Source organism: Nannobrachium achirus (assembly GCF_963921795.1).
Source record: "Nannobrachium achirus genome assembly, chromosome: 7".
Lineage (NCBI taxonomy): Eukaryota > Metazoa > Chordata > Actinopteri > Myctophiformes > Myctophidae > Nannobrachium > Nannobrachium achirus.
In genome coordinates, this window is record NC_137816.1 from 42,814,561 (window position 1) to 42,837,704 (window position 23,144).

Sequence of the window (23,144 nt, forward strand, 5' to 3'; positions counted from 1 at the left end):
GTTCCAAGAAAATATATTTTAAAATGTAATTTCTTATAAGCCGCAAGCTAAATATGCTGAGATGATTTTTATTTATATGATGATAAATGTGTGCGATGTGAGACGGAAACGGAAGTGAGGAGGACGCTTCACTTCCGCTTTAACCGGATAGTCGTCATTCTTACATTACTGCCCAGACTGTATGACGGGAGCATTTGCAAATCGCGGGAGTCAACATTCTGGCCACGCGAGACTATGTACTTCCTATCTCTAGCTTCCCTACATTCTATTTCTATCGACCCTCTTTTCATGTGCTTATCATTATTATTATTATTATTATTATTAGACCAGGGGTCTTCAACAGGGGGTCCGGGACCCCTAGGAGCTCCTCAGAGTTACTACAGGGGGTCCTCCAAATGATAGAAAGTTATTTTTCCCTCCTTTTTCATATTTGAACCCTAGTATCCATATTCTGAGAACTTTAGCCAAAAATAGCAACCTCTTTGCCGAAAATAGCCGATCTACAAGCTCACAACGCCTCACAGAAGAGGTTTGGTCTAGAGAGGAAAAAGAGCAGACTAAGTACAGAGTGAAAGTGTTTTAAGTATTGACGGTTCAAGTGGTTAAATATCTGAAAACACAAATTGACATGAATCCAAAATACACTGACGATTGTGCTGTCAAACAATGAAACTAAGTGGAATCTATGAACAGGTTGTGGAAGTCCCTGCTTCATCTCTGTCTCGTTGAAGACCCCTGTATTAGACTATTTGTGCCTCGTCCCCTTCGCAAGGAGGCAAGGCTTTGGCAGTCAGGCGAGGCGTGGTCCTGTTCCAGGTGGTCATTATCATTCACCACTGGCTCACACTAAACCCAGCTCACTCCATTTACGCTGTTGTTCTGGTGCCTGTTCCAATCTGCTCTGCTCTTAATTGCCTCACCCTGGCAGAGGCACTCTGCACTTCTTCCACAGACACACCGCATGACTCTTAATGAAGAATACCCAGCAGATGAGAGAGAGAGAGAGAGAGAGAGAGAGAGAGAGAGAGAGAGAGAGAGAGAGAGAGAGAGAGAGAGAGAGAGAGATGGGAAGTGAGGAGGGAGAGGGCAAGAGAATGAAAGAGGGGGGAATGAGATGGAAACAATAGAGAGTCAAGTCAGGAGTTAATATAAGAGGAGGATAGGCTACGGAAAACAATGAGAGAGACAATAGGGACTGAAATGAGAGAGAGAGAGAGAGAGAGAGAGAGAGAGAGAAAGAGAGAGAGAGAGAAAGAGAGAGAGAGAGAGAGAAGAGAGGGTTCTAGCTGTCAGGGGCGTCACAAGGGGGGGAAAAGTGGGACTGAGTTACTAGGGCCCAAGGTGGAGGGGGCCTTAATTATTTTATACTTTAGCTATTTAAAAATAGCAGATATACAAGCTCACAGCACGGCACCGAGTGCCGCGCTGCGAGCTTGTAGATCTGCTATTTTTGAAAAGTCGTGAAAATTAGTGCAAATCTTTGAATATATGTATTTTTAAGCAAACATTTGTAACTCAAATTTTGCTTCTGGGGGGTCCCTGAAACTATATTTTGAGATGGGGGTCAGTGGCCAAATACATATCATTTTGGGGGTCCTTCACAAGAAAAGGTTTGAGCACCACTGACATAGAAACATTTTTTTTAATATTTAAAGTCTTAAAGAAATGTTCACGATTTTTCAAAAATAGCAGATCTACAAGCTTGCAGTGCCGCGCTGTGAGCTTGTAGATCTGCTATGTGTCAATAGTTAAAGCACAAAATAATGCGTTCCCAGTCTAAATGGGTTAAACCCCTCCCCCTATGAAGAACATTCATGGGGGGCCCGCAGTGAATCCTTGTACCCAGGGCCCAGAATTTGGTGCGACACCCCTGCTAGCTGTTAAGACAATACACAATGAGATGAGAGAGATAGTCCTGTGAGAGACAGATATCATCACCTGACACCTGCATTGTTAATGTGGAATGGACCAGTATAATAGTCTTGTCCAGTATTGTCAATTGTCTTTCTCCAAAATGTGTTTCTATGTCGGATCGGTAGCGTCAACAAGCTTATTTTTCTTTATTTTATTTTATAAAATGTTGATGTTGTGTTAGCTTTTCCCACAGCAAAAAAAACAAAAAAACGTGTCAACAGGCACTCTCTTTCAGAGTTTAGGTGGAAGTACATGCAAATGCAATATATGCACCAGCACAAAGTTGTTTCCCCAATGAGCTGAGTCAAGAGTTGAGACTATGGTTAAATACTAGGAGTATGACTCCCAGCCTGAATTAATATCACTGCTGTCTTCCCCACTTCAGAGACAAGGTCCTGATAGAGCTGTCCCCATGCAGTCCTCTCCTCTGTTACTCTGACACTCTCACTGTGACATCCTCTGCATTTGTTCACAACAATCAATACGGCACTCATCAATGTCCTCTTTTCTCTGTCAGAGAGAGAGAGAGAGAGAGAGGGAGAAAGAGAGAGAGAGAGAGAGAGAGAGAGAGAGAGAGAGAGAGAGAGAGAGAGAGAGAGAGAGAGAGAGAGAGAGAGAGAGAGAGGCGGGTGATTGAGTTAATGGTGATAGAGTTAGGTAAGGTAATGCAGTTTGATAACTACAGTAGTACATTTTATTGGGAAGCCTGCAGGATCCTATTAACCATAATTCTCATGCCTCAAGTCATGCTCGGGTTTGGGAAATTCTGAATATGATGTGAGAAGAAAATGTCTGCTGTGTGAATGCGGCCAAAGAAAGGAACATTTTATTACGCGTTTTAATGGTACAGATTTTAGCTACATTTATATTGTCCAGTGCTATGGATGTACAATACAGTACTGTGAAGTATAGGCTGTACAATAAGTTAAATCAGAGGTCTTCAACGTTTTCAGGCCAAGGACCCCTTTAGCTGAGTGGGAGATGAAGTAGTATAGGCTACATATTCTATAAAATTGTGTAGCAGATTTTCTCGGATTTCATAGATGGATTCATAGACTTGTTTGACAGTACTGTCATCAGTCTATGTTGGATTTGTGTTAATGTGTTTTTTCAGACATTTAACCACTCAACCTCTACACCAAACCTATTTGCCAAAAATAGCCGATCTACAAACTCTCAGCGCCTTGCGCTGCGAGGCGTTGAGAGCTTGTAGATCGGCTATTTTGGGCAAATGTTCTCCCCAGAATAGGGATGTGTGGGTTCAAGTTGCTCATTTAAAATAATTATCCTATCACACAATTTTGGCGCCCCCCCCCTGTAGTAACTCTGAGGACCCCCTAGCGGTCCCAGACCCGCTGTTGAAGATCCCAGAGTTAAATTATTAATACTTCACTGTGGGCAATAGTTTTGGGCACATCTGTACACACAGCTTCTCTGTGCACCATCAGTCAGTAGAGAACAATTACACCACACAGTATTTGTAATATTAATTTGTCACTGCTTTATGTCTCCATCGGGTGACCTTCCTTTCTCATCACTTTACAAGACAAAACAGAAGCTACTGCTGAACAACTGTTTGTCCAAATGAACAGCTGGTTCATTCTACACCTCAATGCTCCTCTTACAGATACATCTAATTTTAATGATGAGAGTCATACACCACTGTTTTAAAATGTACAGTTTACTGAGGAGAACGCAACTTTGATGAGGAGAGGAGAGGAGGTGTATTTTCTTTTAACTCATGTATATTATAAATCAAAGGGTTGTGCTACATTAGGTGAGTAAAATATTCAAAGTAAAGACATTACCTCTGCACCTCCGAGGTAGCATGTTATAATCAGTGTTGTGTATCGTTACTTTTTATAGTAACTCGTTAGGTTACATCGTTACTGCCTTTAAGAACTAATCCGTTAAGGTGCTACGTTAACCACTGAGAAAAGTAACTTGTTAGGTTACTTTTTCCGTGAGGAAGTTTGGTAAACATAAAACAGAGTGCAGCCTACCAGAGTGTTGTGAAGCTGTCAGCTGTGCGTGGCTGCCTGCAGCTTCAACGTGGATAATGTAATGACGTTGATATATCCTTTCGGGCTTCTCTCAAGCCCTGCCATGTCATGCACGACTGTGAATTAATGTAAACAATTATAGGTCTTAAATGTAACTAATTAACGCCGTCATTTTTGGAAAATGTAACTGGTAACGATCCTACTAAATTGCAAAACTAACTTGTTAGGTTACTCCTTTACGTAACGCCGTTAGTTATAACGCTCTTACACCCAACACTGGTTATAATGAGAGGATATATAATGAGGAATGAATAGACATTTCACAGCTACCGGTAGATAGATACAGTAGACCTCTATTGAATTAAACTGAATTAAACAACATAATTAAATTCAGCTGCCATCGGCAGCATAATTATAGCAGTTAAAGGCTAGATACAGAGTGAGAGAATAGCTGTAAGATGACACAGGGGAAGCATCACCACACAAGGAGTTAAAAGAAGAACAACGGGGCGCTGTCGCCTCACAGCTAGATGGTCCTGGGTCTTAATGTCTTCGAAGTCACGCATCCAACAAGCTTTAAACTGAGCAGATTGGACTTTCCATTCCAGAGATAAAGGCCCACACATCTTGTAAGCACCCATTGAAATCGCAGATTTTCGCAGACTTTCTTTTTTTCTTTATTTCTTTTACCAGTGGCTCTGCCCAACTAATTAGCATACCCAAAACGACATTGTAGGCCTAATGCAAATCAAATGAAAGAGAGATGTACTGTAGCTCTATACTTAACAACTGCATCATTAGCCATTTGGTTGCTAAACAGTCTGGGTAATCTATTATACGTAGATTTAAGCGAGAGAGGCTGCATGTCGCTGTCATTACTCATAACATTTAAATACATATTTTCCTAATTTAACCAGATATCAAAGCAAAGAAGGGAACAGCTACTTTTAAACACAAACTCACTCTCTCTCTCTCTCTCTCTCTCTCTCTCTCTCTCTCTCTCTCTCTCTCTCTCTCTCTCTCTCTCTCTCTCTCTCTCTCTCTCCTGTGTTTTCCAGGCACCCTGAACGTGCTGCTCAGAGTGAAAAGCATCGCGTCTGTAGACTCGATGGCCTGGTCCAAGTCTGGTCACCAAGGCCCCACCTGGAACAAAGCCTTGGTCAACATCAGCCCTAGCGGTCCATTCCAGGTAAGACCTCACCTTTTTAATTTGCATCCAATAAATGATGGATTCATTAACACAGCGGGTGCCCACGAGGTGTCTACGCGACAATTTCTTTGATGTCGCTGGAGGCCCACGACGCGTTGGACGCGTTTACTGTAATTACAGTATAACTTTATATCTCACCGTTAGGTCGGGGCTACGCCTGGATGTAGCCCATTAGCCGCTAGTCGCTTCGAGTCGACGCTGAGAGCATCGCGCGGCCGTTTTTCTCCGTATACTCCAATGCATTTCCCCATCTTTAAAGCCCTTTATCTCCGATGTTTGTTTTATGGCTAAAACTGTGGCCGCGTGCGGCAAAATGTTCACATTTTGATCGGCAGTGAACAGCTATGATCAACACTAGCCCATACAGTAAGTTACACAATAACATCCTGTCTGCGCTCATGTGACCAAGTGACGCCATCACGCATGCATTGACGCAACGAGAGAGTGTTTTTTACTGGTGATTCAGTCAGAGTGTATGAAAGGGTGCGCTCGTTTTATTGTCCACGACATTGCAAGCGGCGCGAAGGCCAGCGGACCTTGGTCCTGCTCTTCGCCCCCGAGCGCCGCAGGCGCGAGTGGCCGCGAAGAGCGGGCCAGGGCCGCGCGGCCGGCGGAGCGCCGCGCGAGTTACGAAGCCGTGGTGAATGCAATCGTTATATTTATGCCCAGGCCGTAAGGCCTGGGCAAGCCCACGATAAACGCCCGCGCAGTCCGGTGCGCATTTCCGAACGCACCCTTTCCCCACACTCGGACTGAAACGGACTGAAACACCAGTAAAAAACACCATCCCTTGACGCAACAGGGCCTCGTATTCTTCTATGGAAGTGCTATGGGGGCACTCAGAGGGGATGACTGGCGCCACCTGGTGGGCAGTCGATGTGTTAAAGACCAGCATTCTCAGCACATTGTTATTTTGTTAAAGTGACACCAGACGTTTGTACTGTAGCTGCTACAACATCTACAAAGATACACGTTGTTCTGGTTTCAACAACAACTGCAAAGCTACAAAATGAGCGGTGCTGTTTAAAGAGGTGGTTCCATAGTTGTGTACTTTTTATGTTTTGTATGTGTCTATGCTATGGAGTTAACATTACTTTAATAGACCCCCAGGTGTGGTATTATGCAAATAAGTCTTCCCTGTGTATTTTTGGTTACTTCCTGACAGCTGAAAGCCTCTCAAAAGGCTCAACTGAAATACACTGATATAATGACATCATAATATCATCCCCTCCCCGTTTTACTATTTAACAACATGGGTGTGGCTAACTTCAGCTGGGTCAACACCCACCTGACAACCAGGCATACTTAATGAACAGGTGGGTGTGGCCACATAAAAACATAATTTTAACTCTTTCTGTACACTTTTTTGAAAACAATCCTCCTCCAAGTCCTCCAAAACGTACAGCACAATGTATTTAACTATTTCCATCACCTTCTCCCTTCACACAATTCCTGCTTGGAATGCAGAAAACTTCATTCGCTCTGTGTTCTTTTTAACCCCAGGCTTTATTTCCAATTTTCTTGCTGGTTGGACATACGCTAGATGGCGCCAACGAGCATGCTGCTCAACACTTAAGCAACGACTGTGTGACAGATACACTGCATTTGTATATGTTTTGTAGCTGCCAATGTGAACACAGCATTACAGTATACCTCACTGTACTGCAGGAAATGAGTCAACACTGCCAATGTATTTATTGTCTATTTTACTGTGTGTTTCACTTCAGCTGTGCAGAAAGCGTGAATAGTGGGAATAAATACATGATAAGATTTACATCGGAAAACCAATTTGATGCTCTCTGAGGCAGTTGCATTGATTTAAGCAGGCTAATACGATTCAAATTGTAAAAATAATATTAATAATAACTAGTCCTGTGCCCGGAGGTGTGCTTTGAGGGATTGAATGTAGGAGTCTCAGAAGTGATGTTGGAGAACCGAGACCGGTGCCCGTTGCGCAGAATAGTAACCATCGATGTTGAGTTGTGCAGTGCAATACCCGTGGTATCCGTCTGGCTGGCTGGCACTCTTTTATGCCCATATATGATGTTCCGTGTCTAGGCCAGTTCCGTGTCTAGGCTACGCCTGGATGTAGCCCATTAGCCGCTAGTCGCTTCGAGTCGATGCTGAGAGCATCGTGTGGCCGTTTTTCTCCGTATACTCCAATGCATTTCCCCATCTTTAAAGCCCTTTATCTCCGATGTTTGTTTTATGGCTAAAACTGTGGCCGCGTGCGGCAAAATGTCCAAATTTTGATCGGCAGTGAACAGCTATGATCAACACTAGCCCATACAGTAAGTTACACAATAACATCCTGTCTGCGCTCATGTGACCAAGTGACGTCATCACACATGCATTGACGCAACAGGGCCTCGTATTCTTCTATGGAAGTGCTATGGGGTCACTCAGAGGGGATGACTGGCGCCTCCTGGTGGGCAGTCGATGTGTTAACATAATTATTGTCCTGCATCAAATATGTCCTGTATAAAAAATATACATATAGGCCTACTCTATATACCTTTGATTACCTTACTTACCTTACTGTACTCTTCTTAAATTAATCAAATAGATCCAAAATGATTGTGGTTAGGTATTTAAAACCAACCATAATGACAACAAATAGGCTTCCTCTGCCTCTGCTCTTCATTGTCTTGTCAAGTTCATTGTCCTGTCATGCTAAATCATCACTTTTTCAGAATAGGTATTGAGTTGGAGGGTGGCATTTGTAATTCCTGCGTTTTTCGCACATACCTATTTTTCACGCGCGCTCATGGGGGGGCCTCTTTTACTACCTTTGTGAGGAGCCCCCAGTTTATAAAAACTGCCCCTGGCATTATGCATACATTATAATGCATTATAAAGCCCATATTTATAATGCTCTATTGATGTTGTCCTCATAGGAAGTGTTACCAAATATGGTTATGGTGTGTCTTGCTGAAGTTTCATAGCGTCTAATGCATGTTTGGATCTGAAACTAAATATGTGTCGTATTCTCAGAGAGGAAAAGATATACAACACTATTGCGTGTTGATCAATCAGATGATCTTAGTGTTTTGATGGGAAGCACTGCAGTGTGTGTGTGTGTGTGTGTGTGTGTGTGTGTGTGTGTGTGTGTGTGTGTGTGTGTGTGTGTGTGTGTGTGTGTGTGTGTGTGTGTGTGTGTGTGTGTGTGTGTGTGTGTGGAAAAGCTATTTAAAGAACCTCTGGTTCCTCCAACGGATCTCATTTCCCAGATCCAGCACAACAATTAGCAGTCTTGCATGGAGCAGTGCATAATTCAGAGACACTGATTAATTATACAACATAATGGAGGTATTTGATTAGTTACTGTAGGTAGAATGATGTTCATTGTTTCATTATGTCTTTCCATGCTGACAGACATTAACACATACAGTGAATGAAACACTCCCACAGTTATTACCTTCAGCTGTGTTGACCTGTTAAAATGGCCGTTGCTCTTAGTAACAACACTTAAATTGTACTATATTGTTGACTTCTTCATACAGTAACTAATAACAATAACTGATAAACGGTGTAAAAAAACTAGGCTATAACCTAATATGAGGTAATACCATTGTCATGCCTTCTTCTCTGGACTTTAAGCCAAGACTTATCCTAAACTACAAAACAGTGTGCTTTCTCTCTCTCTTATCTAGTAGTCTTCAATTTTCCTCAATTTACCAACTTGTGTCAGACTGTCAGTCTCTATCTAACTCATTTACTGCCATATCCCGAGTTTGCCGAGCTATTAGATGGTTCTCAAACTTGGGGTCAGGACCCCAAGTGGGGTCCCTAAATTATTTTGTGGGGTCCCCAAATGATTAGCTTAATGTATTTATCTTCTCACTCAATTGTAAACAAACCAACACACAGTATGGGTGTATGGGTATCTGCACATTTATAAAGCCCCAATTAAGATCTTTCAAGACCATTGTAATACCAAACTGGACAAACTGTCAAATATTAAGTAAGCAAGAGGCGAACATTGTGAAAATAGACGATCTATGCTCAAGCATGTAGATCGGCTATTTTCACAATATTTATCTCTAGAACCGAGTCACATTAAATGTAATACCTACAATTCCGAGTGATTGTCAGGGTGGAGGTCCCCAGTTCAATTATGTTTATTTTGGGGGTCACGGCCTAAAAAGGTTTGAGAACCACTGTATTAGATTAATTCGATTTGATTCCTAACAATCAAAAACCGGATTGCCGAAATTGGGTTCCTAAGTGCTCCAAAAACAGTGCTTCCGGTTTGGGGCAGAAACGGACACGGATATGCTTTTTTGGTGGGTGGGATAACATGTTCCCCTGTGTCAATCTCTCCTCCGTTCACTTCCTCATAAGACAACGAGGGCTGCAGCAAATGTGGCATGGATTTTACTGGATTTTCTTTTTATCCCACGATTTTGCAACCCATTTTTCACCCGGTGTCAATTATCTAATGTAATCCTGGGCGCTACATTCCCTCTGCCAACCTGGGTAGAGCAACGGACTGACCACATGCTTCCTTCTATGCATGAGTAGTCCAAGCCGCGTCTTTTCACCTGACAGGGGGGAGTTTCCCCGGTTGGACGTAGCGTGTGGAAGGAACACGTTATTCCAACCAGTTCCTTTCCCCTCCATCAGGCGCTCCGGCTGGCCAGGGGGAGGCAGTATAGAGACCAAGATTACTGCATGTTTTTTAGGAGGGTATCTACCCTAGGAGACACGGGAGAACATGCAAACTCCACACAGAAAGGCCCTTTCGCCAACCCCACCAAGGGTATGGGCACTGATGACGTGGAGGAGAGAACACACCCCCAGCACCAACAGCGTCTACCAGCGGGAATCGAACCCAGGACCTTCTAGCTGTGAGCGCTACCGACTGCACCACCTTGCCCCTGTTGGATTGTTTTTGTGCTCGCGAGCGGACCATGATGTGTGCACGGATGGCGGTAAGAAAGAAGAAGTGAATTCCCTCAATGGAGAACGGAACTCCACCCCCCATAGAACAGGGAAGTTTGACTGCTTTGAAATCACTGAGGAATCATGAGAATTGTCACAGGAGTTATGTGCTTTCTTGGAAATCTGTTTCATAATGTGGCACACTGGCACTAAGGCACCTGAGACCCACAGAACTAGGTAAAAGTTTTCAATGAACCTGAGGGCTTTAAGACTTTTGACACTTTTCAAGCCCCCTTCCACTTCGGCCTTCATGAATCATACATGGGCCTATATTGCAAACCTCATTGCAGACATCTAAAATCTATTCACATAAGCTGAAAATCAACAGAGAAGTCACAGTAGAGAAAGGATAATGCATTTCCCTTCTCTTCTTCGAAGGTTGAAGCCCCCTCCAGGGGTGTTGAGTATGAAAGCAACCACACAAATAAAAAGGAAATTACAAAGAGCATTATTAATTATGATATTGAAAAATATGATAGCCGAACTTTAGGCACAGCACTGAGACTTTATTAAAGAAAGTGTTGTGAATGTTTAATTTATTAGATAAGTGCAGGCACAGCATTTCAGATTTTTTGATGGTTCAACACCGAGGGGAATATTAATGAACGAGGGCCAGTGAGTGAAATTCAGCAAATGTTATGCTCAATCTCAACAGCAAATATCCACACAGTAACAGGGTATTATTTATTTCATCAAGATATGCTGATCACAAATTAAAACAATGAAACAAACATGGTATTGTAGAATAGAATTCATTGTTCTTTTAGCACTCAAGCCAATGCTGATCTGGAACGTTTTAATTGTGCGACTGCAAAATCGAATCTAATTAACAGCTACCTGAGTAGTGTCCGAAAAAAAAATTCTTCACATTTTGTTTTATTTTCGCAGATGAGTTAACTAATAGTCCTAATGTGCTATAATGTCAGCAGGTACATCTGACTCCCTATACTGTAGGGCAGGGATGTCAAACTCAAATGCACAGGGGGCCAAAATCTTAAAAATGGTACAAGTCGAGGGCCGGACTGGTTCTTGCGGGCTTGCGGTCACAGGCCCTCGATACACGCCAATGCACTAGCAGTGCATTGTGGGACTTGTAGTATTGTGGTGGTGCGTGTGTAACAGAGTGATTCACTGCCTCAGCCTGATGGCATCAAAAGTCTAATATCTCCCCCAGTCCATAGGGATATCCTTTTGGTCTGATGGGTAAGATGTTGGACTTGATGATGGGTAAGATGTTGGAGACCTTGGTTTGAATCCCAGGCATTGCATGTGCAATATACCAGTGGCCAGTGGGCCAGTTCTAATAGTAATTAAATATCATCCCGCGGGCCGAAGATAATTCAATCACGGGCCTGATTTGGCCCCCGGGCCTTGAGTTTGACATTTGTGCTGTAGGGAGTAGTGAATGATTGATTGAATTCGGACACATTTTTTTTCTCTCTCTTCAAATCACACACCCTAGGCTCCTATACACCACCTACAGCAATAAAACAAACATGGTTGTAATGCAGGTTCAGTAGACTTAAGCAGATGTTAACTGTTTGCAATACATAAACAGCATTAACTGTGCAATAATGTAATTTTAATGCATATCGACTATATTAAACTTATACTACTGACATAACCTAGCAGTACCTAGCATTTACTTAAGTACTGTATTTAAGTAACATTTTTGTGTACCAGCACTTTACTTGAGTATCCATATTTTTGGAAACGTATGGCTATCACTCTCATTGTGAATTAACCACTTTGAAAGTTTTTAAATCTACAAGCTCACAACATGCAGCATCACAAAGCGTTGTGAGCTTGTAGGTCTGCTAGACAGACAGACAGACAGACAGGACTGTTGCATCACAGCCAGTGGATGCATCGAGGCAGGCAGACAGACAGACAGACAGACAGACAGACAGACAGACAGACAGACAGACAGACAGACAGACAGACAGACAGACAGACAGACAGACAGACAGACAGACAGAGCAGCGGTAGATAACAGAAGGACTGAGGGAGACGTGAGCTCTGCTTATTGACACGTGGTGATAGTCTTGTCTGTTCCGCAGTCACGCTAAGCTCTGCCTTGTGGGGCGGTTGGACTCCATTCCCCCCCTCACTTCCTCCACAGGGAATTTGTCACTATCTGCCTCTCTTCATGCCTCTTTGTGTGTCTTTCTCTTATTCTGTGTGTGTGTGTGTGTGTGTGTGTGTGTGTGTGTGTGTGTGTGTGTGTGTGTGTGTGTGTGTGTGTGTGTGTGTGTGTGTGTGTGTGTGTGTGTGTGTGTGTGAGTGAGTGTGTGTGTGTGTGTGTGTGTGTGTGTGTGTGTGTGTGTGTGAGTGAGTGTGTGTGTGTCTGTTTGTGTGCGCCTCTCTCTATGTGTACAAAAGCATGTCTGCAGGCTGCGATATCCTGATTGTTTGCAGTGTCACAGGAGAGAGAGAGAGATAGAGAGAGAGAGAGAGAGGGAGAGAGAGAGAGAGAGAGAGAGAGAGAGAGAGAGAGAGAGAGAGAGAGAGAGAGAGAGTATGAACAGTAAACAGAACCCTGACAGCACTCAGCCAGAGCCCCAGTCTCCTTGCTAAGTGGCCCCTGTCAGCTCTGAGTCAATATCACACAGGCCTCTAACCCCCCTCAGTCCAGCCAAGAGCTGCTCAATGCACTCTCTGCTACTGCCTCTCTCCCGGCTTTCTCAATTCAATTCAATTCAATTCAATTCAATTCAATTCAATTCAATTCAATTCAATTCAATTCCCCTTTCCAGAAGGTGACATAACATTCCATGGCCAGTCTGTTGACTCCGCAATTTGCAAATGCTCCCGTCATACAGTCTATGTCTTCAACGTTTTCAGGCCAAGGACCCCTTAGTTGAGAGAGAGATGAAGCAGGGACCCCCACAACCTGTTCATAGATTCCATATAGTTTCATTGTTTGACAGCACAATCATCAGTGTATTTTGGATTCATGTCAGTTTGTGTTTTCAGATATTTAACCACTTAAACCGTCAATACTTAAAAAACTTGACCTTTCACTGTGTACTTAGTCTGCTCTTTTTCTCCTCTACACCAAAACTCTTTGCCGGATATAGCCGATCTACAAGCTCACAACGCCTCGCAGCGCAAGGCGCTATGAGCTTAAAAAAAGAAGAAAATCTGCTTTAATTAGCATGTGAGGGGTCAAAGTAGTTTTTTTTAATTATTCTAAATCCATTGCAAGCATTTGTTTTGCATGAAAATCTGCTATTTTTGGCTAAAGTTCTCTGAACATGGATGCTGGGGTTCAAGTGGTTAATATATGAAAGGTGGAAAAAAAGTTTCTATCACACAAAGATTTGGAGGACCCCCTGTAGTGACTCTGAGGACCCCCTGTTGAAGATCCCTGGTCTAGGGTAACGTAAGAAGAACAATGAGTAACCGGTTAAAGCGGAAGTGAAGCCTCCTCCTCACTTCCGTTTCCGTCTCACATCGCGCACATTTATCATTACATAAATAAGAATCATCTAAGCATAGCTTGCTGCTTATCAGAAATTACATTTTAAAATATATTTTCTTGAAAGGACATGCCAGCTTCCATTACTCACCGTTCAGGAGCTGCATGTAGTTCGAGACTCTATAGCATTCGGAGATTGTGGAATAGTTGTCTGGCTACACAAGACTAATTTGTCATTGCTTTGAATGAAAAACATTCCTTGGGCTAAAAACGGACTCCAAAAAACTGTGAAAAGTGATGACGCATCACTAAACCATAGTTTTGTTGGGCCGTTTTTAGCCCAAGGAATGTTTTTCATGCAAAACAAATGCTTGCAATGGATTCAGAATAATTAAAAACCACTAGTTTGACCCTTCACATGCTACTTAAAGCAGATTTTTTGGGGGGTATTTTTTTCCTTTATAGTATAGTGTATAAGTGAATGAGATAAAAACTTTCAGCGGCTGTCAAACATTTTGCTCACATTTTTGCGAGGGGAATGGGAGCTCAATTTGTTATTTAACATTCATAGTTGACAAAACCACTGAGAAACGAACCTCCGCTCTCCACGGTCACGGAAGTATCGGATTCGACCCAACTAGTAGGTGGTGCACTTCTTGCCTTTCCTGGCTTTGCCCTGGGTTGGCTCCCATAGTGTCAGTTTGCTTGCCTCTAGTTGTGCCTGACACAGAGCCCTGCCACAGGCTGCCAGCCTCATCCTTCTCTCCCTGACCCTGTCTGTGACCTGTGGTAGGGCCCTGTAGAGGACCACATTTCTGATGTGGTCTGGTCTGTCCATGTGACACCTAGTGCCATTTGTAGCATTCTTGTGTAGATTTCTGGATGAGTTTGTCAATAATTTTGTTTCCTTGGCATTGAGCTTGAGGCCGATCTTCCTGCACTCCATTTCTACTGTCAGTAGTTGTTCCCTTCCTTTCTCTGCCTCTAGGGCGATGTCATCTGCGTATAGTCAAGGTCAGTAATTATGATGGGGGTGCCTTGACTTACTCGGGACCAGCCTGAAATAAAACCAAAAGGCCAAAAATAATGGCCTATTTCTCACCTAAAATTGAATCATAAAATGTTTTTTTTTGTTAGACTGTACATTGTGGATAGAATAGAAATTGTTTCCTTGCCACTGTTCTTTTAGCACTCTCCTGCACAGAGGGTTGGATGTACAGTATTAAAGGAGTAGTTCACCCCCAAAATGACTTTTTTTCTAGTCACGCCATGGAGACTAGAGTTCAATAATATTTTTTGTTTTTTGTCACATTCCTAAGACAAAAATTTGATTAGAATACATTTACCCCCATTGATTCCGGATGGGGACCCGTTTCGAAACGGGTCCCCATCCGGAACGATTGGGGAACATTTATTGTTATCACATTTTTGTCTTAGGAATGCGACAAAAAACTAAAAATATTATTGAACTCTATAGTCTCCATGACGTATGTGACTAATCAATAGAAAAAAAGTCATTTTGGGGGTGAACTACTCCTTTAATAACCGGAATGCTCTTTCACATCCATGGGTCATGTGTTTATTGGTCACTCCAACGGCCAATGCTGATCTGGAACGTTTTAATGTGCAAAATCGAATCTAATTGACAGCGACCTGAGTAGTGTCTATTTATTTATTTTCACAGATGAGTTAACTAATAGTCCTAATGTGTTATAATGTCAGCAGGTACATCTGACTCCCTATAGGGAGTAGTGAATGATTGACTGAATTCGGACACAACCCATCTCTTTCTCTCTCTTTCTCTCATTCCAAATCACACACCAGGCTCCTACCCCCTGCAGCAATTAGCCATGACAGCTCAATTAGCAGGCTTATTTATGAGCAGGGGAGGCCTGCTAGTTGTGTTGTAATTATTCCAGATTCTGTGTTTGTGTGTGCTGCGTGTGCGTGTGCGCACATTTCTGGGAAATGGGGTCCGTGATGGATGAAGGCTGGAGGCCTGCCTGTGCACTTAATTAACGATGCGTCCGCAACATGCCACTGGCCTGGCTGTTGTAAAGAGAACATTTTAGCCGGTGACTAAAGACAATGCTAACTGAGCGATGGGGTGACGTCACACAGAACACACAGCGTTGCCTGAAGCCTAATTCAGTGGTTCTTATCATTTTCAGGCCACGACCCCAAAAAATAATCATATATGAACTAGGGCTGGGGATCGATTAAAATATTTAATCGAATTAATCGCACGATTGTCCATAATTAATCACGATTAATCGCAAATTAATCGCATATTTTTTATCTGTTCTAAAACTACCTTAAACAGATATATAATACTCATATCAACATGGGAGGTAGACAAATACCTAGTTTATTCAAATTCTATATGAGAAATAGGCTTACTGTCCAGAATATTCGAGAAAATGTTTCCATTAGGACAGATTTAAATTAACTTTTATATATTTAATCACTTTAACCACATCATCCCTATTCTGGGGGGAACATTCACCAAAAATAGCTGATCTACAAGTTCACAATAAGATGCGTTGTGAGCTTTTAATCTTTTATTTTGTGAAGAGTTTGTGTATGGAAACATTACTCAAGTACAGTGCAGCGTTTTACAAAGCATAGAGGCTCTAGGTTTAACTGAAGTAATATTGATAGGCTACATTTTAAATATTATCAAAGTATTCTGGGGCAAAATGTGCGTTTCCATTAGGACAGATTAGAAATAAATTAACTTTTTACTTGGCATTTAATCACTTTAACCACAGCATCCCTATTCTGGGTGGAACATTCACCAAAAATAGCCGATCTACAAGCTCACATAAGATGCGTTGTGAGCTTGTAATCTATTTTGTGAAGAGTTTGTGTATGGAAAAATTAGTGTATGGAAAAATTACTCAAGTACAGTGCAGCCTTTTACAAAGCATAGAGGCTCTAGGTTTAACTGAAGTAATATTGATAGGCTACATTTGAAACATTATCAAAGTATTCTGAGGCACCGCACCCTGGACTGGTGTTACGATTATGGCACCCCTATTTCACTTTGATAAACCCTGTTATTATGTAGACACTGTGATGGCTCGTTGGTAGCCTTAGATTAACAATACATTAACATTAACGTGACGACGCCACAAATTGCGGTGGTATTGCTTGGAGATTATAGGCTATAGCTCGCTGAAGATGTGTGGCACAAGGCATTATGCCCATCCAGTTCCCTGGCCCCTGCGATCATGTTGTGTGCACTGTCAGTGATCAGCAGTTTGCTGACTTTATTTTCAATGATACACTCTCCGGCTACACGCATGGTGGAGGCTTTGGGGCAGACAAGTTCCAGGGCTAGTAGGCTAGTAGGCTAAGTCTGAAGCTAACGTGAAGCTAACGTCTTCATAACAGTCAGCCCATGCAACAGAAGCCTCCACTCCCCGTCAAAATAATGCGCTGTGTTCTCGAGAGAACTGTGATTACTGAGTGAAGTCCAATAGTCTCCAATGAGTGCAACCGTGGTTGTCTGTCTGTGTCTGCCCCTGCCTGTGTTCCAAAACCTCCACCGCTCTGACTGTCTGTGTGACTCTCTTGTTTACTACTGCGCGTCTCTGAGGCTGCATTCACTTCCTGACTACGGGGTGCACCGAGGCTCAAAACTCACTGCACCGGGGGGCAAAAATCACCGCGTTAATCGCACGTTAAAAATATTATCGCCGATAAAAGGATTTTGCGTTAATTAGTTAATATCGCGTTAACTTCCCCACCCTTAATATGAACCTCTCGTTGCGGGGCGTTGTGAGCATGTAGATCGTCTATTTTCACTATTTCAGCCTCTAGTATTTGACAATTTGGCCAATGTTTAATTTGTAATTTTAGAGGTATTAAACGTCCTATAAATTGTGACTTTAGAAATGTGCAGATACCCTCTATACACTTAAACTTTATGTTGGTTTGTTTACTGTTGAGTGAGAAAACAATCTTGCACATTAAGCTAATCATCTGGAACAAAATAATTTGGTGACCCCTCTGGGGGTCCCGACCCACAGTTTGAGAACCACTGGTCTAATGCATACACCTGCACAGGTGACATTTGTTCGGTTCAGTATGACATCTTTCAGAGCTTCTGTTGGGCCGTCTTAGAAGTGTTTTGTGGCAGTATCTCCCCAACTAAGCTGATAAGCTTGTAGGGTTACTTCTAAAGTTGAACCCCAGATCTCATCTAGCCTCCGCCCACTTCAGTAGCCTGGGATGGCTAAGAGTGGAGGAGAGAGCATCTCGGCTTTCATGTGTTTGGTCTTCAGAATCCTACATGGTTCAGTTCCCAAAACATGTATACCGGTAATAATACCTGCCCAGATGCTCACAGGTACTCAACCAGGGGAAGTTCATTTGATCTTGTTTTCCCCAGGGTCAGGCCGTTTAAGGCAGGGGTCTTCAACGTTTTCAGTCCAAGGACCCTTTAGTTGAATGAGAGATGAAGAAGGGACCCCCACAACCTGTTCATAGATTCCATATACTGTAGTTTCATCTTTTGACAGCACAATCAGTGTATTTTGGATTCATGTCAATTTGTGTTTTCAGATATTTAACCATTTGAACCGTCAATACTTTCACTCTGTACTTAGTCTGTTCTTTTTTTCCCCTATAGCCAATCTACAAGCTTGTGTGAGCTTGTAGATCTGCTATTTTTGGCTAAAGATTTGGAGGACCCCCTGTAGTAACTCTGAGTACCCCCTGGACCCCCAGTTGAAGACCCCTGGTTTAAGGGGAAACATCCTTGAAATCCCTAAATTCCCTATAGCAACATTTTAAAATAATTAATTCATGGCTTCATCTCAAAACGAACGAATCATAGTTGGATCCCTGACCTGGATATCCTGCTTGTGTTGTTCTATGTCTCAAAGTGGACCACAATGGAAACAAGCTTTAGCTTTTTTGTGTATAATCCTCTTTTTTTTGTGTGACATTGTTAAGATTTTTTTTTCTATTATATTCTACTCCGACCTGTTCCCATGCAGGTATTTGATAGTAATGTGATGTCAAGCATGGCCATACAGACACACAACCCCACACACACAATGGCCCCGGGGGTCCTTGAGAGCATTCCAGGGGGCCCATAGATGAATGATTGATAGTTAGGAATGAAATGCATCTGGAAAAGTACCTCAAATGTGAACTTAAGTGCAGCAAATGAGTATGTACTTGGTTACATTCCACCTCTGGGCAGGGGGGGGAGTTCCCTGTGGTGCGCCTGGCTGACCGCAGCACCTTCCACACGGCTCACAGCTCCCGATGGAAGCTAGTCCTGTAGCAGATGATGATATCCCCTGTCAGGACTGTCTCTGAAACACTCGCCCACCAAACCCCACCACCCACCCCCTCCCTCCCTCACACTCCGCGCACACACACACACACACACACACACACACACACACTCAGATGCAGACACTAGGGACAGTTGTGTCCTTTTCATTCCGTCCCGGATGGAATCCATTCACATAGACTGTGCAGTGGTGTGTTCTAGACTTTTTATAGGGCATACTATAATCTATGATCCACGGCTATTCGTGTGGCCAGCGCATACGCCAGTGCATAATGCCTATCAGATACGCTACTTTGAAAGGTTCACGAGGGCATACGCTTTTTAAAAAATATATCTTCACAGCATACGGCATATACCCGCATGACAGGTAGAACACAGCACTGAGACTGTGTGAGCGCAGCTTGCGCAATGCATGCATGCTTTCATTTTCGTGTGCCCGTGCTGGCGTGTGTACTGTATCTTTAACGAAGCTCCCACACAAAGCATTTTAAACATTCATCCTCCCATTTGTTGTATGTTATGACAGCGTAGAGGAGACTGTGACATTAATCGAGGGCAGGGTGCTTTGTGTTTGTTTTTTTTCTGCTGGCACGGGCCGCCAGGCAAAGACATTTAATCAGCCAACGGCAGCTATGTCATTTTTTATAAATGAACCACATGAACAGAACGCTATAGCGTCTGGGCATGTCTTTATGGGTGATCATTTGGTGAAATTAGGCAAACATTCTGCGAAAATAGACGATCTGGAAGCCCACAACGCGTCACAATGCGACACAATGTTGTAGATCGGCCATTTCCAGCGAAGATATTTGGTTTAGAAAAGGAGGGGACCAAGAATAATTACTATCCACGCAAACCCTAGACTAGAGATTCTCTACTGTGTGTATGATGTGGCTGTGACATTGCCAGCATGGATGCAAACATTGTCTTCCTTGGTTCATCACCTCCTGCGTTTATCATCACCATTGTGTCAAGATAACTGCAATCATCATCACCTTAAGCTCTAGCAGCGTGTTGATTAATAGTACTACTGGCATCTGTTCATAATGTACGTACCTTTTCCCTTCCTAGAAATAAAGCGGTGTGAAAAGTATCTTTGAAATGTAGTGCAGTTAAAGTCCTAAGTATCCAAATATATAAATGCTAAGTAAGGTAAAGACACTCTCAAGTTAATGTACTTAGTTAGTCTACTGTCCAAACTGACACATTATGTAATGTAAACATAATGCGTAACAGAATGAAATTTGTATAGTTTCAACACGCACGCACGCGCGCACGCACTCGCGCGCACGCACGCACGCACGCACGCACGCACGCACGCACGCACGCACGCACGCACGCACGCACACACACGCACACACACACACACACACACACAGTGTGTTATTAGCTCTGTCTTACCATATGTCAGGCTGTCTCATTATCTTTCTGGACAGTCACTTCACACTTCATCATATTTCTGTAAATTTCAAGTTCATATATAGCACACATCCACAGTACAACCACACATCTACAGCTACACACCTGTCTCCATCTCTCTGTTTGGCTGACAAGATGTGTTAAGAAACCTATCAGCATATGCTATTATCATACATATTATCATATTTCTAAAATTAACCCCAAATGCAGTTGTGGGGGAGAAGCAGACTTCTTCACAGAACAATTGGCAAAAAACAGGTCTAACACTAGACATGTCAGACTCAGCATGGTTGGTTCATTTGGAATTTCCAAAGTAAATTATTATGGTCTATGTATTCAATTCATCAACATAGCATACAAAATTAACACAACATGTCATCAACAACAAACACTACTATACAAAAGAGATGGGAAAATTACATTCAGGTTATACCTCCCCTTTTGGTCTCCTGATATTTGTTGGTCTCCTGATATCCGCCAATTTTGAAAGAAACCAGAGTTACACATCCTGGTGGTGTCAGGGAATTCCACATTTGGCGTGAGAGGGTCCTGTGAAACATCTTGTGTGCCATCTAGAGGGTAGCACGGGTCCAATTTTACCTATACCCGAACCCAAATGGACCCGCGAGAAATGTACCGAGACCCGAAAGGACCCCCCCTATTATTGGGAATATGAGATCTGATACCCGAACGGACCTGTGGCAATTAGACCCTACCCTACCCTGACCCAAGGGACAAGTCAATATTTTAGACCCGAACCGGCTCGGTTCTCGGTTCGGGTCTAGGGTAATCGATTCAATATGCGAGAACAGACGATAATATGGATTTGGGAGCGTACTTACAATGCATGTCTCATTAAAAACAATATATATTTTAAAGTTGAAGGGTAAACACAGTATATTTTATAAAGCTCGGGTCCGCTCGGATCCTTACGAGTAAATGCATTATTTTGGAATGCCCCGAACGGACCTGAGGCAATTAGACCCTACCCTACAATGCCCCAAGGGACAAGTCAATAGTTTAGACCCGAACCGGCTCGGTTCTCGGTTCGGGTCTCGGGTATTCGGGTCCTAGAAGACCTGTGCAACCCTCTGCGATCCCTTCTCTGCGATCAGTCGTGTAGTGAAACCCACTACAATATTATGACAGCCGATTTCAAGAAAGACACTTGCAATATCTTGCGGTGTGTACCTGACTTAGTTGGACCACGTAAAACTGGTTTAAGATTGTACACCAGGCTGTACCAGGTAGCTTGTACACCAGGCTGTACCAGGTAGCTTGTACACCAGGCTGTACCAGGTAGCTTGTACACCAGGCTGTACCAGGTAGTTTGTACACCAGGCTGTACCAGGTAGCTTGTACACCAGGCTGTACCAGGTAGCTTGTACACCAGGCTGTACCAGGTAGCTTGTACACCAGGCTGTTCCAGGTAGCTTGTACACCAGGCTGTACCAGGTAGCTTGTACCGGTAAACTGGGCTGTACCAGGTAGCTTGTACACTGGGCTGTACCAGGTATCTTGTACCAGTACACTGGGCTGTACCAGGTAGCTTGCACACTGGGCTGTACCAGGTAGCTTGCACACTGGGCTGTACCAGGTAGCTTGTACACTGGGCTGTACCAGGTAGCTTGTACACCAGGCTGTACCAGGTAGCTTGTACACCAGGCTGTACCAGGTAGCTTGTACAGGTACACTGGGCTGTACCAGGTAGCTTGTACACTGGGCTGTACCAGGTAGCGTGTACACCGGGCTGTTCCAGGTAGCTTGTACACCGGGCTGTACCAGGTAGCTCGGAAATCGACCAAAGCCTACTGACCCCCACCCCTTTCACTGGTGCCCCGTTGATCAGGAGGGGTGTGTACGAGAATAAAGAAGAATACACTCAAATATGAACATGCTTGCTAGGAGCAGGGCTTTTGAATAATGTAGAGGGCATGCATGGTTGATCATAGCACTGCAGCAGGCAGAGGAGACATGCTGATAAACATGCTCTATCTCACTCTTTCATTCTCTTCTTCATCTTCTCTCTCTCTTCTACTACATTGTGAAGTGTCATGATGAGCCCCATGGGCCAATAATGTCTCTCTTTCAATTCTCCGTTTCTCACTCCATTTATTGTTTTCCACGTTACATCTGTCGTCTTTCTCCCTCACACAATCCTTTCTCTCCTTGGTTCCTAACCCTACACCCTTTTACCCAGCTGAGGAAAATGTATGAATTAACGCGGCTACACCATGAATTATTATTTCTTTCTAAATAAATTCTTAACACTGAGTTCACTATTTCAGGGGTTTTCTGAATGGGCGTGTCTGAACGGGCCTGTTCACAGTTCTCCCCATGCTTATGTTTTCAGTCTCCACCTGAGGAAGGCAGGGATTGACAGACAGACTCCCTCAATAGTTCCCCTTTGCCACCAAAGGGCATTTTGGTATTGCAGCTGAAAAGGCCTGGAATGACAAGCAGACATAACATGAAAATGCATTATCTGAGTGGTTGTTTAGGCTTAAAACTGTATAAAAAGTAAAAACATAATGGGCCAATATAATATACCAGTAAGACTAGCCTCTTTAATTTGGTGAATTAAAGGGGCTATTTGGTTTTCTTGCGTTTTCTTAATTGGCTTATTGTGTATATGGGTCAGTGACGTGACGCCCCAAAAAATGTGTTTTTAAAAAAACTTTAAATTGCAGGCATAAAAGTTATTTACTTTTGTTCTACTCACTCTCAACCTTATGGAAATACATTTTGTTTTTAGATATTTTATTGGAATCAGACTTTATTCAGCAGTTTGTTGTACTTGTGCCTAAAATCGTCATATGGTGTGACATGAAAATAATTGTTCATAAAATGAAAATGGAGTACATCTTTCTTAAGTTACTCACTTTATCAAAGTCCTTTATCATAACTAACCAGTGATCCACT

General features: G+C 43.0%; 1 protein-coding gene across 1 annotated transcript in view; it reads left to right on the forward strand.

The window, feature by feature from the left end:
• The window catches only part of LOC308288035 (MAM domain-containing glycosylphosphatidylinositol anchor protein 1-like), a gene marked incomplete at both ends in the record, with an annotated part of 257,477 nt that overhangs the window by 221,651 nt on the left and 12,682 nt on the right, over positions 1 to 23,144 (forward strand). Inside the window, 1 exon segment of the mRNA XM_080729379.1 lies at positions 4,976 to 5,106. Within this exon segment, the coding sequence (XP_080585505.1) occupies positions 4,976 to 5,106 (131 nt within the window).